This window comes from Sesamum indicum, linkage group LG6, assembly GCF_000512975.1.
Source record: "Sesamum indicum cultivar Zhongzhi No. 13 linkage group LG6, S_indicum_v1.0, whole genome shotgun sequence".
NCBI classification, from domain to species: domain Eukaryota; kingdom Viridiplantae; phylum Streptophyta; class Magnoliopsida; order Lamiales; family Pedaliaceae; genus Sesamum; species Sesamum indicum.
The window spans coordinates 1550506-1569207 of NC_026150.1; the positions used below are offsets into that span (position 1 = coordinate 1550506).

At 35.5% G+C, this 18702-nt stretch overlaps 2 protein-coding genes across 2 annotated transcripts; one reads left to right on the forward strand and one right to left on the reverse strand.

Annotated features, from left to right (window-relative positions):
- LOC105163258 (mitochondrial Rho GTPase 1) lies at positions 21 to 7583 on the forward strand. The gene is given in 16 exon segments (XM_011081542.2): positions 21 to 221; positions 224 to 354; positions 448 to 580; positions 1236 to 1379; positions 1486 to 1662; positions 1820 to 2071; positions 2929 to 2997; positions 3820 to 3875; positions 4603 to 4684; positions 4946 to 5157; positions 5328 to 5397; positions 5603 to 5715; positions 5879 to 6029; positions 6193 to 6379; positions 6718 to 6815; positions 6990 to 7583. Coding segments are annotated over 15 exon segments (1938 nt in total). The 5' UTR covers positions 21 to 134; the 3' UTR covers positions 6792 to 6815; positions 6990 to 7583.
- Positions 14226 to 15930, reverse strand: LOC105163259 (protein FANTASTIC FOUR 2). Its single transcript, XM_011081543.2, has one exon. It carries the CDS (start codon positions 15830 to 15832, stop codon positions 14852 to 14854), a length of 981 nt encoding a protein of 326 aa, XP_011079845.1. The 5' UTR covers positions 15833 to 15930; the 3' UTR covers positions 14226 to 14851.

Sequence of the window (18702 nt, forward strand, 5' to 3'; positions counted from 1 at the left end):
AAAGTTACCAAGTTATAACGCCAGTTTTCTCTCTATTGTTTAGTGTTCGACTCAGCCGCGCTTCAACCAAAGCACGAATCACACCCCCACTAATTATCATCAACAGTCTCAACTCGCACAAAACCTTCGAATCAATGCCAACTGGCGGTCCAATCTCCGGCGCCCGCACCAGCGTCCGTATCGTCGTCGTCGGCGACCGCGGCACTGGAAAATCCAGCCTCACCCACCCCCCACCCCGGCGGCTGCCGCCGAAACCTTCAGGCAGGAAGTTCCTCCCGTTCTCCCTCCCACTCGCCTCCCCGCCGATTATTATCCAGATAATGTTCCAATTGTCATCATCGACACCTCATCCAGGTGCACTCTTCATGCACGTCCTTCTTTCAATTGTGTGTTTTTGATTTATTAGGGGAGTTTTGCACGCTCTTATGGATTAGTTTGTGGATGCAGTTTGGAGAACAGGGGGAGACTCGCTGAAGAATTGAAGCGTGCTGATGCCGTAGTGTTGACATATGCATGCGATCAGCCTTCGACGCTTAATCGCCTCAGTTCATTCTGGCTCCACGAGCTCCGGAGACTAGAGGTTTGAGTTAAATGTTTATGTTGCATTATTGATTTCTTTACATGTGTTTTCTTTAATTAATACTTGGGGTGGTGTACGGTTCTTCATTCAGTAATTAGTTTATAGTTGTTTGATTGGGTTTTCATCACCAATTTTTTTTGTTACTATTTTTTAATGTAAGTTTTAATTTACTAGATTATAATTGGTGATGGTGTTGTTGTTGTTGTTAGATAATCTTATTGGCATTGCAGCATGTGATTTTAGGTATATTGTCCAAACTTAGTTTGAATTTCTCACCAAGCGAGATAGTTTGTTTGGGGTTGTTTATGGTGATTGAATGAACTAATCTCCAACCAAATTTTAATTCAGTGTAATAGGAGTGTGTTTTAGTTGATTGATAGCCGAGGTTGAAATATTAGTGCACTAAGATTGGCGTCTGGTTTCACAAGTGAGCAATTTCGTGCTCAAATTTGATTTTAAGGACTGCCTCTTTTAAGCAGCTTGGTTTACTTTTCAGTCCATTGATGTCTGGAAACTCACTAGCTATGCAGTTGTCTCCCGCATTTGTAGCTCACATGATCACATCTGCCAAGGAAAATGATTTATCTTCACTTTATTGGTAGTTGTTATTCTTTCATGCTGATCTGGATATGCCTCATCAATTTTGGTTGCTTAGATCAAGGCACCAGTTATTGTTGCTGGTTGCAAGCTAGATCGGCGAACTGAGGAGTACAATTTGAGCATTGAGATGGTGCCACTCATGCAGCAGTTCCGTGAGATTGAAACTTGCATAGAATGTTCAGCAGCTAACATGCTTCAGGTTTGAGATGGTTAAATCTTGGAGATTCTGGTTAACTCTTTCTTTTGTTCATTTGGATGAGAATAAGAATCTGCAGATGATTTGAGTGGTTGTAAGATTTTTACAGATTCAAGAAGTATTTTACTTTGCTCAAAAAGCGGTTCTTCATCCGACAGCTCCATTATTTGATCAAGAAACCCAAACCTTGAGACCTCGTTGCATGAGGGCCTTGAAGAGGATTTTTGTTCTCTGTGATCATGATATGGATGGTGTTCTCAATGATGACGAGCTAAATGAATTTCAGGTTGTTTCTTTATCCTCTCTACCTAAACCATTTTTGTGACTTTAAGATAAAGAGTTTTTCTTTTGCTTATATTGTTCATGTCCATCTGAGTTCTGTCTTTGTGCGAAAATGCAGTTCTTTTATCTTTTCACCTCTAACCTTCAGTATTGGTGAGCAGGTTAAGTGTTTCAATGCCCCTTTGCAACCTGCTGAAATAGTGGGTGTTAAGAGAGTGGTACAAGAGAAGTTGCCTGAAGGAGTCAGTGAACATGGTCTTACCTTAACTGGCTTTCTTTTTCTTCATGCTCTTTTTATAGAGAAAGGCCGAATTGAGACAACATGGACTGTTTTGAGAAAATTTGGGTACAGTGATGAGCTTAAACTAAGGGATGATTATTTGTCAATTCCAAACAAAAAGGCTCCAGATCAGGTGAGTCTTGTTGCAAAGCATGTTTTCAGTTATTGTTTGCGACTCTGATAATGTTTCTCAACAAATTCAAAAGGCTCTGTTTGGTTTTAGTGCTGTAAGTTTCATAAAGAGTGTAAGCCCTCAAATAGGTCCACCTGGTTTGCATTTAAGAATGCATGTATTTGGAAAAATTGTTTATAGAAAATGGATATTTTATTATTTTCCAAGTAGTGTCAGCTTTAAGTTCCATGTCACTTCAAATCAGGTCAATGTGATGTTAGTGGTGTCAAATTAATAAATCATGAAGTTGGTTATGTTAAATAGCATAAATTTGGATAGTATTATGGGATAATGATCTATTTACTTTGGTTTGTGATAGTTTATTATATTTTACCTTTAGAAGAAGGAAAGAGAAACAGTAACCTGAGTAGTGGGAGTATGTGTGCGGTTGGCACTATTTGTGATTTGGTTTGAATAGATTGATTTTATAGTAAACTTATTAGTGACTTAAAGATTTGGTTAAGTAATTTGAAATAGGTAAAATTATTCATATAATAACAAAATCATACATTAATTGCTTCTAATGATTCTAGAAGAGTCAGTTTTTGCTCACAAATGGTGTTTTTATCCTCAAATCATAGAGGGGTTTCCTTCATGATATATGTTCCATTATCGTTAGTGGTATCAGTGTTCTTGTAGCTGTTATTGGCTAATAATCTATCATTTTCTAAAAATATTTGGTTTTGGTACTTTATTAACTAACTATTACATAGTAAAACATTTTGTATCGTTTGATATACAAGAATTAATGCATTTCTGAGCACTTGGTTTAGCCTTCTATTACAGTTTCTATCTTCAAATGCTCGTGTCATTTGCAGAGTGTTGAATTGACAAGTGAAGCAGTGGAGTTTTTAAAGGGAATCTTCAGCACATTTGATGATGATAAAGTATGTTTTTGTTCTATTGCTGTCTTGCTATCCATTTGAAAGTTAACATCTGATATGGAGTGATGCTTAGGGAAGTCTTATGACACCTCTTGGTGGAAAATATCGTGCATGTTCTGCTGTTATAATGTGTACAAACCTGATGATTTCGAATTCATTGGATTAAAAATTTGAAAATTTCTCTTCCAAGAAGGTTTATCCTTTGGTTTGAGCCTTCCATACCTTTTCCTTAGAGGGAAGAGGACTGCCATTGCCAATTAGTTGCAACTTTAAGACAACTGCTATATTTTACTAGTTTCTGAAGTCTTTCCAAATGCCACGAGTGCAAAATGCTATTGGATATATAAATTCTTCGATTTGCTGTAGATTAAGATAACTAACGGTATCATTTTAGATTCATCAAAAGAAAGCTGATCTTTGAAATTATTTGTTGGAATTGTTTGACATAGCTTTTGGAAGCAACGTTTTAGATACTAATACAAGCCATACATGTCTGTTTAAGTATAGATTAGATTCTGATTTTGATAACCCCACAACCTGGAAAATGCATCTATTGAATAATCATGAAACCGGAGTATTTCTTAGTAACATAGTTTGTGCCAAACACATAGCCCACAAGATTACTTAATATATACTCATTTATAGTCAAGTAATTTCCCCCTACACCACTCTGAAATAGGTTTTCATGTTAATAATTTTGTCATTTCATACAGCATCTGTAGTTCTGTCACCATTTTTAGTCTTCTGAATTTCCCTGTGTGCTCTGACATATTCTATATTATTCTGCCTTCTTCCTATGAGTCAGTGACCTTTTTGCTATTATAGGATGGAGTTCTTCGCGAAAGTGAGCTTGAAGATTTATTTTCAACTGCACCAGAAAGGTAAATTTGTTTATCCAGAAAGCCGTTGTTTTTGTGCTACAACTTTAGTATCCATTTTAAACATGCATAATGAGGGGATTTCATAATTTAAACAATTTCAGCATCAACTCAGTCTTAAGTTAAGACCTTAAATTGGGCTAACTTCTTGAATTTGTCCGAATCCTCCCCTTTAACTTTATGAAAGTTAAGGCAGTAGTGATTTCTAACGTTTGTGGGTGTGGGTGGGTGGTTAAATTGATTGAAGTGTTTTTCTTTCCAATTCAACTCTGGCATTGAATTCTGTGATTGAGTAGGTTTCTGACAGTCCTCTGAAAGACATTTTATCTGCGTGATTTGATGTGCATGTGTGTATTTTTTGGTGTAGTCCGTATATTATGCTGATTAGCAGGCAACAAGTCCAGATCATCATCTTCCTTTATTGAACTGAATTTGGCGCAACCAGTTTCAGGATTTCAGCTTACCACGTGCTGTAGAATCTCGCCGGTTAAGTATTGTATATTAAATACAATAGATGTGATGTGGCTTGGATACGATGAATTGTTGATTTATGCAATATAACTATAAGTTTTTTCATAAAATCCTTTGGGATATGTGGTCTACAACATTGTTCCTCGATGTGTTTCTTTTAAGCATGTTATTCTACGGCTGCTTTCCATCCCGAATGCTAGTTATTCTTTCCTTGGCTTTCCTAATATCAGTTGCCTTGGTTTTTAATGATGTAAATCAGTCCTTGGAATGAAGCCCCTTATAAGGATGCGGTGGGGAGAACTCCACTCCGTGGAATCTCTCTTTCTGGATTCCTATCTGAGGTGGGTACCCCAATCTGCCTGTGCAAGATGGTGCTGTAGGTTTCAACTGCACCCTCAGTGTTAAACTGTTTATATGAAGTATCTTTTTTATATCAAGTTTTTGATTCATTTTTCATTGTTGTGTTGTAATCTTCTATATGCGCTTGAATTAAAAAGCAAAAACTCAACCATACTGCATATTTGCCATTCTTTTCAGAAAGTTATAATGTTTGTGATATTGCACTTTTGTCGCTTGCCTATCATGTGGAACTTGTATTACAGTGGGCTCTTATGACATCAGTGGATCCAGCTCGAAGTATTGCCAACTTAATATATATTGGTTACCACTGCAATGCTGCATCAGCCCTCCACATCACTAGGAGAAGATTAGTCGATAGAAAGAAGCAACAAACAGAACGAAATGTTTTCCAGTGCTTTGTCTTTGGACCTAAAAGTGCTGGAAAGTCCGCATTGTTGATGTCATTGTCGGGAAGGTACGGGTCCGAATCTGTATATGTGTTTATCAGAGTAAAAAATATCAAACAGTTCTCTCTCTGAATCTCCTGATAGCACTGAGTAGAGTCTTTTCTAACTGTATGGACCATATATTCCTTTACGCACTGTGAATCTAAATGAGAGATTTTTGTTGTTTCCCCAATTACAGGCCTTTCTCAGAAAATTATGTTCCTACAACCACCCAACAATATATTGTGAATGTCGTTGACCGGCATATGGTGAGTACTAACTGCAAAATCAATTTCATTGAGACTCCCTCTACCTCTCTGGGTGGTTGTGTTTCTGTTCTGTTCTTCTTCTTCTTTTTTTCTTTTTTCCGGGTAGGGTGGGTGAAATATGTGAAGTATTTTAGCAAGTGATATCACTGGAGATTAATGCCTCCCTGTTGTGTACTAAAGCATTAATCTGTTCAAATGCTTCTAGGGTAATAAGAAAACTCTTATACTTCGGGAGGTTCCAGAAGATGGAGTTAAGAAACTTTTATCCAATAAGGAATCTTTGGCTTCTTGTGATGTAGCTGTTTTTGTTTATGACAGGTAGGCATGCTTTGCTGCATTTATGCTAGCATTTTTGTCCTGGTTTAAACTTGTATAACCGTGCAACTCATATGGAGTTTATTATTTCTTCTCTTTCAATGGTTAAGGACATGGAATAAGTGAAATGGTTTCTCTGATATGGTTTCATTTAATCTTTTTTCAGCTCAAGCGAGTATTCTTTTAAAGGAGCGACAGAATTGCTGTCATATGTGGCTAGGCAAGGGGAAGAAAGTGGTTTTGGGATGCCTAGTCTCCTGATTGCAGCAAAGAATGATCTTGGTTCAAATCCAACAGTAAACCAAGACTCAGCAAAGGTATATTTGGTACTTCCTTTACTACCTGCTTTACTTATGAAACTTGAATTATGAGATTTGAACTCTGCTTTTGTGGGGCCCTCAAATGAAATAATAAAAAAGCAAAAATCATGAAGAAGTATGGAAAGAAGTGATTCATGATCTGGAAGTTTATTTGTTCTAGATTTGCCTGGATATGGGGATTGATGCACCTATTCCTGTAAGCGTGAAAGAAAGAGATCTGAATGATGTGTTCTCTAGAATTGTAAATGCAGCCGAGCATCCTCATCTGAGTGTTCCTGAGACTGAGCTTGGCCGCAGTCAGAAGCGATACCGCCAGCTTGTCAATCGTGCTCTTATGTGTATCTCAGGTACTCTACGATACTTTGGTAATATTTTATAACTGATCAGAAGGGTATAACAGATCCAGTGGAGAAACTTCTTGGCCACTATGGTAGGTTTTGGGAGAAAATCCTATGACCTATGTACAGAAAATTCCATATTGGGCCTTTGCGACTGCTATTGAGTGAGTCGTCATGTGAGCTAGTAGACACCTGGCATATAGCTTATGTTAGAGAGCATAGCCTTATATCCTTATACACAATTGCGAGTACTGCATAACAGGATAGGAACATTGGTGGCACATTGTGCTTGTTTGCTACTTCATGTGAAATTGCCTGTTATGACTTAACTTGGTAAAAATTTACAGTTGGAGCTGCTGCTACTTTTGTCGGGTTGGCAGCTTATCGGGCCTATGCTGCAAGGAAGAACGCTTCCAGTTAAATTGTTCTCCAGCAAATTGAGCCGGTAATGCTACATCACTTAATCATGACTTTACATATGGAGATCTTTTTGTCATCTGAAAGCATTGGCTCCCTGCTAAAGCAATTGAAAGACTGATGTTATTCCAGTTTAGTGATTGAATCATAATATTGCTGTTAGTTGTAGAAGTTTAATCTTACCATTTTGACGTGGTTACAGGTTTTCTATTAGCTAGTTGCTCTCAGAGGTTGCTGAATGCTGCTGTGATTGCTGGGTTACTCGGAGTACTGTTATGCAAAATATAGGGACTCTGAAGGTCACCAATTAAATAAACTACACAAATAGAAAGAAAGGAAATAAGAAGAAAGCTGGATCTGTATTTGGAAAGAGATGTCCCTAGTTCGTGAACCCAAAAGAGTACAAGTATAATCCTTGACATAGGAAAACTCAAACCCGCGAGCTTGAGTTTATTTCTCGAACTTGATAATAGCGGTGTTCATTTGTCTGCACCATTTTTTTGACTCGACAGAATATGTAAATGGTTGATGTCCGTCTGTCTTATGGGATGTAGCTCCTTTTGATCATACGTATAGCAGTGTTTTTGGCTGCTACAACCTGTATCTCTGTCAATAGCTATTAGCTTTTGGTAGTGGCAAGCGTTTGATCGCCTACAAATCTGGACTTTTGACGATTGGTTGAACCTCAGCTAGATACATTTCTTGGTTCCAATTAGGTGCTTATTTCAATTAGTGAGCGGACGTCAGCTAGATACATTTATGTGTTTTTCCTCCTAAATTTATACTGTTTGTTAAGCGTGAGGACGTTAGAGTATTTACTTTTAATGTGCATTTAATATGTTTACTAAATTAACCCAGGGCACATGCAAACCAGAAGCAAGTATGGATTTTTTAAGACTTCTTAGCACGAGAAGCATTCCCTTGAACTTAGGATTTCTCCAAATACGAAACAAGATAAACAAGGATGTACTCAGTAGCACCATAAAATGGTTGATGATAAAGGTCACGTAATTGAAGTCCATGACATATGAACATCAAGCGCAAAAGGTTAGGCCGGTTTTAAAGATTGTATAGGGGGAGGTACCACTGTGGAGTCGTGATAAATAATTGGGCCTTTTTTTCTTGTCGTGAAATTAAACCTGCTGACATGAAAAGATTGGATTGTAATGGAAAAGAAGATCTGCTATAGATTCGTAGGGCGTTGAATATGCATGTCCTGTATAATTCTCAACTGCAGAAGTGGGATTCGTTTGAGGGATATTTACTGGCAATGTGGAGGCAATGAGCCAACTGGAATTCGACAACGAGTTTGATAAGCTGGTGGTGGAAGCTATGAGTATGTGCCAAAATAGTCCCAAAGCCAAAAAAGAAGTACTTGTGATGGTTGATTTTCTGGACCTTTTGAAAGACATGTAGTTGTAGCTACCATTACGCTCATCAAAGATACATGGGGCCTCCTCCTCCTCCCAGTCTCTCAAAGCTGACAATTGAATTTTTATGTGGATAGCTGCACAAGTAGAGATGTAGAGTGAAATACGTAGTTATAGTATATAGTAGGAATGACGACAACTGTCCGTCTCTGTTCCGTTTCTCCTCACCGAATTCTAGCTAGCTGTTAAATGTCATTATAAGTTGTAGCGTTTTTTGGTTTTACTAGGAAGACAGAGTTTAAATTAAGCAGTAAGTAGAGAGGAATTGGGAGTTAGAATGTTTGATGACCAGAATGGAAAGCATGTATACATAAATTGGAAGGTAGATTTGAATAATTAGAAGAAGACAATAGTGTGGATTCCCCGACAGCGTAGACTAGATTTTCAAAATCCAAATGTTTGTAGGAACGTGGGTCTTTTTGTGGTATTCTAAAGCCGTGCATTGTCGGGAGTCATCATCCCATTCCATCCCATCCCACACAACACACACCACCAATGCATCACTACATAAATAAATAACAATACCAAAAAAAAAAAGAAAGATTATATATATGTATATATCAATTATTAGGTCAATCTAATTAATTAACCATTTTTGTTATTCAAATGTTGTAGTAGTAGGGACCTCCAATTAACCATATTAAGAATTGATTCTTGATTCCCATGTAATTCCTCCTTTATTTCTTGAAGTGGAAATCAAATGAAACTGGAATAAAAAGTAGAACATGGAATATGATGAAATAGCCTATACATGATACAAATACGGCGGATTGGATTTTCTATTTCAAATCACATTTCATCTTCTATTTCATATAACATATATATACACGTCATGTGTGTAAAAATTACTTATATTATCTATTTTATTTAAAAAAGAAGATTTAACACACTGATGTACATGTATTATATGGAATAGAAGATGCAACGTGATTTGAAATAGAAAATCGAATGGGAATATACGAACTGGAGGAATCCATTCTTGGAATAATGAACCAAACAATTGATTTGGTGAAAGGATAAGCATGAACAAGTCTAGTGGCCTTGATTGCACCTCATGGGCCCTATGTCTACTCATTCATTTTCATATATTCCTCCAATGAGTGGCATAGGTTGAGAAATTATATTGAGATTCACACACACACATATATACATATGTAGTCAACTAAAGTGGTTCTTGTAATAAGCGTATCAGGAGGATTGAAAGAAACCTGTGCTGGCTACAGGAAAAGGAGGGAATGAAAATTATGGATTAGATTGATGACATACACATGCATTAACATATGTGTAGCTTGTGGATGTATTGAAATGAACACGTAGGATAAAAAGGGGAAGTGGATTGGAAGTTGTAAGGGCACCACATACACATAGCACTTCTGGTTGCCGCGATGGCAGTCGCAGAACCACCATCAGCATCATCATCACCTCCACCACCCATGTCTACAGAAGGTAGCATTAGGTTCTTCTTTGGCACATACATATTCGCATCACAAACTAATTGTATGGGCGGGTCGACATCAAGGCTTTTAGTAGGCACAAAACGTAGTTTGTGTCGAATGTCTCTCAGGACTTATTGTGGACGTCCACAAAGGGTTTGATGTGGCCAAATATTTGGCTTACACATGAAATCTTGATAGAGTATACATGTCATACATTAATTTATATACTTATATGCATAATATTGCTATTATCCACACACAAAGATAAGAACATGAACATCATCATCATCATCATAGTATATTAACCTTATATATAATAAGCTATATATATATATGTTTGTGAGACAAAACAAAGAATGTGCACGGGTCTATTATTTTTATATAAATGCATATATACCATGCATGGGTTATAGTGACATAGGTGCCACGCGCAAAATTCTTATGTTGGATCGAATCAAACCAATTACAGCAGAACAAGTGATTAATTCACTTGTCATGTGATTAGTCACGTTCATTGAACCATCATACACTAATCACATAATAAATGTATCGCAGTTACTATATAATTTAATTCAAATTCAACTAGATTTGATTTGATTTATGTATTGTCCCCTTTGGTGGAATAATTAATGAGGTTTTTGTTTCATGTCCAGGGTTTGGTGGACATACATATTTTGAATTATTATTATTAACTTTGGAGGGATAGGAGCAACTATATATAACGCCAACTGCTAACTGCTCCATAAACAAACAATATTCACATCAATCCTAATTTCACATTACACCTCCTTCCTTCCTCCACCTTTTCTTTCTCTTTTATATCTCACTAGATAAAAAAATACAATTTTAATCCTGTGTAAGTTTGGAGGTGGCAATTGATTATGTTTAAACTAAAATATATAATGAATTATATATAATCTTAAAAATTGTAGCAATTTTAGTCTTTTTTCTGTAATCAGCCATGTCAGCATCTAAATTGGAACTTTTGATGAATTTGATGATGTGACAATTCAAATTATAATTTTTAATTACAATTTGGGCCATGTATCTTTGAGGAATTGATAATTTTGATCCTATAACTTTGGATGTAGCGGTTTTAGTCGTCCTTTATCTTTCAAATTAGAAGCGATTTAGGTCCTTAATTAAATGGAATTAGTACCATTTTTACTTTTATGATAAAAGTTCAATAGTCATATCACATGCTTTTAATTTGTCGTATATCCAAATCGAACTAAATGACCAAAATTGTTACAATTTTTAAAGTTACAAATTTAATTTGGACATGACTAAAATTGCCACCTTCTAATTTATAGGACTAAAATTGTATGTTTTTCTTTCACTATATAAATATATGGCATGCTTGCATCTTTCCATTGAATTTTTAATGAAAACATTCACGTGCTTAGCAAATAGCTGTTAATTTTCGAGTCTGAAAACTTAACAACCACGTGATTTTTTTTAATTAAATATATAACAAAAAGATGTTATGGGACAAAAAAAAATGCTATTTTTGTAGTTATGGGACTAAAAATAATAATCTCATAATCAATGGGACAAAAAATATAAAAATTCTAAATTATAGGATGAAAAATATTATTTTCCCAATAAATGTAAGTGTATGTGTACCTAATTTCCCAATGGTTTCATAGAGTGTGTGTATATATATCAAAAATAAAATTTCTAAAATATAATTTTATGTAATGAGTTTTTGCCAAATATTTTATCAGAGAACGTATTATACGTATCTAGATCATTTAAAATAATTTATGAGAATTTCTTTCCTTGTAATATATTATACATGTCGTAGATAAATGAATTTATTTATTGTTTTAGCCTAGGCTCGTTCTTTCTTTTGTTAAAAATAAATAAAAAATGCTAGAAATCAGAAATGAAAAGGAAAAAAGATGAAAAACCCATATGGACCCACAAATCAAATCAAGAGTATTGGTCAAATAAATAATGCAACAATATTATTCGATTAAGCTCTACCAAAAATTATAAAATAATATTTTATATATATATATATATATATATATTGGACTAAGTTAGAATTTAAATCGCGTGTTGCATGGATAGCGATGTAGACCAATAAGGAATCGACATGTGTGAAAAGGACGTCGCTGACACTATTTAATTTTGAGGGCCTGAAGAATCATTTTTCACCCCTTAACTGCCATGTAATTTCATTTCTGACCCACTAACTTTCCAGAGCTTAACAAAAAATGAACCATTGATGTGATGAATCTTCTCCTTCCAAGAACCCTTTTCTTAATTACTTATCAAAATTTTGACATATCTCGACATTTTATAACTTTCTGATTATGCCCCTCTACTACAATCATACATAGTCTCAAATCAAGATTAAACGTCATCAGTTGTTTTTTCAATATTATCTTCAAATATTCAAAATCATGGTCATGAGTTTGATAAATTAGGTAATATAATCTTTATAAAGTGGATACATGGAACCGACAAGAATTAAAATTTAGAAAAGTACAAAACTGCCCTGATTTTGACAACGAAAACCCTAAAAAATGATAATATCATGAATGTTCATGAAACATGAAATTTTTTTCCCTCAACGAATAGAGTGATCCAACTTAGGAAAAAATGGAATTGGGTTTATGCATAGCATGTGTTTGGAAATGGAAGGTGTTTAAGGTATTATGGCAAATTCTAGCTCAAACCCAATTCGATTAAACCTGAATTATTCATATGATAAGTATAATACACTTGTCGTGTAATTAATGTACAATTTAATAAAAGTAATTAATTATATAATAAGTGTGATACATTTGCTCTAAATTAATTTAATTATTGAAATTTTTTTTTCCTCCAAAGTATTATTTACGTAGCCTTTTTGTGTTACACTAAATATCTTCCACCACATTGGGAATGGAAAAAGGGGCAGACAGACATGCTGCATGATATTGATTGGCCTTTGGTATTTGCTTTGCTAAGCTGTTACAATAGAAGAAGGTATGGTAAATGGACCATACCTTCATATGGAATCACATGCATCCACCATCATCACTTCCAACACAACATTGCTATTTATTAGTATTGATAACCCTCTCATTCATTACTCTTTCATGTCAATTAGAGAAGTGAATGCATGGAAGGGCTGAGTCCACGTTGCTTCACTATTCATCTCTTCCTCCTTCCCAGGAATTCAAATTGATTGTAACAAAGGATTGGATTCTTCTCTCAAAGACAATCAAAACGATAGATAGATGGTCTCGTAACTCATTTTAAATCAAAAGTAATGGTTGTTTGAAGTTCCATTGTCAAACCATATTATACTTTTGAGTTTTGTTTATCAAAATATTTTTAAAATACATCCGTTTCTTATTCTATATCAACGTGAAATTTGATCCGACGTGTATGCCCAAAACAACCTTCCAACCTAGTACTCCCCACCCACACATGCATCACAATACACATGTGGACCACTTTTCAGTACACCTACCTCTCACTCTTTGTACTTACTGATCCATTCTAACCCTCATTTGAGTTCATTAGGTATACCCTGCAATGCTTCGCTTTTTCCCCTTTCCTTCTCCCCTATTTTTCTCTCCTAAAAAAGGGAAGAGAGGTTATATATGTGGAGGTTGAAGATGTAGAAGTAAACAAAATAGGGAGTACTACTTTCTTTACAAAAAAAGAAAAAGAGTTAATTGTATTTAACGTCACGAAAGTTTCAATCGCCAATTCTAATGATTATGGTATACTTAGTATCAAGTTGATCAAGAGGGTTTTTGAAAATTCATTTTTTAGGAGAGTTACGAGGATTTCTCTAAGAAATAATGGGGTCATGAGATGATTTTTAGTAAAGAAAATTCTTAACAAAATTAAATTTGGTCGAATCAAACCATTCACAAAGCAAGTCTGATACATTTTCATGTGATTGGTCACTTTTTTAAAATTATACATCAATCAACCGCAAGTATATTGCACTTATCATATACTTGATTTAAATCCGATCAAACTCGATTTGAGTTAAAATCATCCAGTTATAATTGCATCAAGTTTGAGGGAGAAACATGTGACCAATTCCCCCCAAAAGAAGGGGAAAAGTTGAGAATGATGTTAGTTAGAGATGAGGTGGGTATTTGTGTAGGGTTAAAGCAAAGGAAAGATAGAGGAATAGGGGCGGGCAGAGCACATGAGTGCTCGTGGTTTTCCATCTTCTCTTGTCAATTACTTCGACCTTGGAGGGGCCAACTCTGACTGTAACCACCCCTACCACTACCCATACGTACACACACCGTACACATAAAAATTATAATTCAAATTAAATTTAGTCCAACCTAAATTCACGTGTGATTGTCGTAAATTCAAAAAAAAATATTAATTACACAATCCGCTTTATCCAGTCTCATTTCCTATTTTTTACTTTAAACTCAATTCAATCTAGAATTTGATTTCAATTGTAGTTGTTCTTGGCGTAAAACGAACTGAGGAGAGCTACGTTTTAAGGGTTGATAGCATTTTACTCCATGTAAAAGTATTGATAAAACAAAACGCTCTGAACAAAAAACAAGAACAACTAAATGTCTAAACTTTTAAAAAAGAAACTCAGTGTCTCTTGCATGGTAGGGTCGCATCACGTTGCCCTTTTCTTTTTGAAAAGTTGAAGGGCTTGCTTTTTCTTATATTTGAAGATGAAGACATTTGAAGGGGAATTGGATGATGTTGGTACACCGTACAAGATCAATGATTAAGAAGAGCAAAAAGAGGTGGTTTTGGGGCATGTTGCTGAAAGAATCAAACGTATTGCTGGAGTGAGTGTGACCACCATGAAAGTGATGAGACGTTTGAAAAATTCAGTGATATGAGGATCAACTTGGTTCCTTCTTGCTCATCTCCATCATTGTGGGCAGTTGGGGCTGCCAACTTCAACAACTGCATGCCCACTAAACCATAAACCTAAATACAAGATTTGGCATTAAACAATCAAGATTTAACAAGAGCAGATGGATGATGCCCAGTAACCATAATAACTGCCATTTTGTGGAAAACAAAAGGCAGAAAAATCCTGCTACAGAATCATGTTTTCTAACCATATTAACTACCACTTGCGAAAACCAAGGCAAGGAAAAACAAAAACATAAGCAATCATATATATATATATATATATATATATATATCTTTTGGGTTGGCAAGCTTAATTTAAAGCCCAAAAGACAGAAATTCTTTCAAGAAATCGCCACGCAATATGGCAAACTCGGCAGCCTCTTTCTGCTGCTGATCCTATCCCCATTGCATCTGCTGCTGGACCAGTCCTTCAGATTTTCTCCCCATAAACGCCCATTAAAATCGTCTTCTTCATCACTCTCACAGCAATATTTTTCGGCCTCATCATCCTTGTTTTCGTCGTCAACAACTTCTCCGTCTTCTTCTTCTTGGTTGTTGTCACCCAATTCATGCTCATCTCTCAGCAAAGAAAGCCTGAGCCTGCCGTTTTCGCGCTCTGTCTGAAAATAAGTGCTGCAAGACGAGAAACTGAAGGCCTTAATCACCAGTCGGCCGCCTTCGCGATGAGTCTGAACCTGAACGCCGTCACTCCCACTGATGGAAGTCAGAGGAGGTGGGAAGCTGCTGCTGTGTTTAACTTTCTTGGGGAGTTGTCCGGTTTTCGTCTGCTTATTTCTGCTGGAAATCTGATTATTATCGAATACATGATGAGAAAATGAATCAATGCAGTTTCCAGTTTCGCTGCCTAAGCTCTCGGTGCACATTTCCAGGCTTCTTGTGCTGAGAGAAGAGGTGGAGCGCTTGATGAGGGGGTGGACATACACTTGCTCTGTTTCATCAGTTGACTGTAGTCTGCAGTTGTATGTGAAATTCCAGGTAGTGGGGGTGGATTCTTGGCCATTTCTGTCGGTTTTTTCCCACATGTTTTCGATGGGAAAGATGTTTGAGGATTGGGGACGAGGAATATCAGGTTGTTTTTGAGGCCATGGGAAGGATAAGGGTGGTTTGGATGGAGCCAATTGGTGCAGTAAAACAAGTGGTTCGAGTGAAAGGGGCTCCAAACAGGATTGCAGCCCTTGACAAACAGAGGACATGTTTTGTTTTGTAGAGTGTGTGTGGGGAGAAGGGGAGAAAACAGGGGATGATGAACAGGGGAGATTGGCCTTTTCTATTACTATATTTTTGGGATTTGAAGGGATCATCTGAAATTTTGTATTCTTTTGGTTTTGTTTTTAATCAAGAAAAATGTGTTTGGGGTGCGAGAAATGATGTTCTGTTGAGGCAGATAAAGATTGAGAAATGAGAGAATTGCATGAAAGAGAAGTGAGAGGAGTGGGCGTGTATTTATAGGTGAAGGGACCTCCTCAGTTGCATGGAGAGGGGTGGGGGTAGGGGTAGTGGCTGTATTCTCATGCCACAAGAATCTTTTTTAATTTTTCACGACTAATTAATTTCACCTGAAATTTGAATCGAGTATATAATATGTCTATATATATATTAAAGAAATATTGATAATTAAGCATTAGTTTTGTTATATTTGTTGTGGTCATAAGTTGTTACTATGATGCAACGATGTATTTGACAAGTTTATTGGAATAAAAACACATAATACCACACCTGAATTATTGAAAAATTACACATATAGATACCAAAGTTTTGATGTAAAATTGAAGAATAGTGGTTGATTTATGGTGTAGAATTGTGATTGGTGAAGTGTGAATTACTAGAATGAAACAAAAAAACAAGGGTGAGTTTTCAGGCTGTTTGGGAAGCAGAAGTGAGATTTGTGCTTTTCCCCCTTAACCTCACCTGTTTTTTTCTTGGACTAGAGTCAAAACCTAAATTGATTGCCTCTATAGCATTTTGAACACAACAGTCACCACCACCCACAATCTTTTTTAAATTTGAAACAATTTTTTGAAGTTTTAGTTGAAAGTAAACTGTTTTGATGTTTGTAAATTTTGTTTTTACTTCTGTATCTTTAGAAAAAATAAAGACTGAAACAAACATAAAAATGCTTCTAATTGTTTTTAATATATCTTTAAGTGATATAGATATACCTTCCATATCACCGTAAAACTCATAAAAACCAAAATGGATGATATTCAATACAACAGGATACTGATCAAATCGCACAGGTGAGCAATTAAGTTCATTTACTTGAGTAAAAATTATAACTTCTCCATGAATATAAATTTTTATGAGCACCCCTTGTATCTCAGCTAGTTAGCTAGTTAGAGAGTCATGATCGTTCTTGCAAAGAAATTTATAACTTTTTCAAATAAAATAAAAATTTACCCCATCACCCTCTTTTTTTTCGTAATATCAAGATAAAAAATATCTAAAAAATATGAAAAGAAAGTAATGAGCGACTAACAAGCAGCATGTAATTAAAGGGAGAAAAAAAAGAGACAAGTTGTCCCCAGATATTTCTCTTCCAAGAACACTATAATGTTATTAATTATTGTAAGTAGATATTAAGATAAATAATACAAGCCAAGAAGATTCCTTTGTTCTTCCCGGGGTAGCCCCCCCGCCCCCTGTTGAGGTCAATCTTTTGGGCTCAATTGCACACGGATTTGTGATGAAACAACACTTTGTAAAACCCATTATTATTATTTTAAATGCTAATGCCCTTTCCCAGTTATTTCTCTTTTCTGAAAAATGACACAAACAATCATATATTCCACACTACTTCATGCTTTCTTTACTTCACTTGCAAACAAATAATAACACACACACACACACACACCCCTCCTCCCCTCCCCAAAAATAAATAAATCAATAAAGATGCTTTATTCCATTTTAGTGTAATGTGTGCATGGTATACATCCACACGTATAAACTACATATTTTAATTTCATTATATATTTTAGTTTTAAATTTGATAGTGTATCTATTAAACATTAGTTGTGACACTAAACTGTGGTAAAAATTTCTAGAGCTTTCCACCACATGCCAAATCAACCCTTTTCTTCTTTTTATTAGCTTAATTAAGAATATTATAGAAAAAGAAAATTATATTGACATTTTTTGGGGTTAGGTTGAAATACATGAATATTCCCTACCCTTTGTAAAATACAAGTAGGCCCCCTGAAGGGCGTTAGAGCAATGTACCTTAGGATGTATTTATATAAATATTTGCCACTGATAAGAGGTGTACTTGTAATTATACAAAGGATAGGGAGTGTTTGTGTATTTAACCTAACTTTAAAGAATATTAATGTAATTTACCTTTAAAAAAATAAGGGCAAGAAAGAAAACTAAAAAGTAGTAATCTCCACTTTGTTTCTTTGTTTATAATTTTGTTGTTTGAGTAGTTTTATAAGTGAATGGTTAATATTAGGCTCTACTTATTCTTCTCCTTAATCAGTGTGTTTACATGTCATCATCAGTAGTGAAGGAGAAGACAATGCTGGTCCCTCCATAAATATATATGCTGCATATTGCACCTACACCAATCACCATTTTATACAATAATAATCATAAAGTTCTAGTTTAAGCTAAGCTCACCATGTACACAAAACAATTATTCACCCTTATTTTTTCCTATCAAAGAAAGGTTAATCGATCTATGCCCATTATCACTATTCAAAGTTTAGTCCCCATCATATACCACTTAAATTAACCCTTAAAACGTAGTTATTCGGCCTTGTTCGATTGGTAAGATTGAGACGTCGTAATTAAAGATTATGGCTTCAAACCCCACCAATGCGGATAAATGTCTATTAGAAAATTCTAACACAGATTAGATTTAGTCGGATCTGAACGAATTATATTCTAAGTGCAATACACTTATGGTATAATTGGTGTACAGTTCAGAAAAATTGACCAATCACATGACGAGTGTTTTACTTTTGCTCTGTGATTAGTTTAGTTCTGTTAAACCTGATTTTTGTTTTCTTGTCTCGTTTGAACACACTTCACATGTACACGTGTTATTTGTATATCTATGAAAAGATTTTGCACGTAATATGTATATTTGGGGTTCAACGCAAGATGCAATACCAATTTTGTGTAATTTTTACTTATCCATCGACACGATAATGATATCATGTGCGATTTATAAGAT

Coding starts and splice junctions, on each gene's coding strand:
- LOC105163259 (XM_011081543.2), bottom strand. CDS start 15,832: ATGATCCCTTCAAATCCCAAAAATATAGTAATAGAAAAGGCCAATCTC.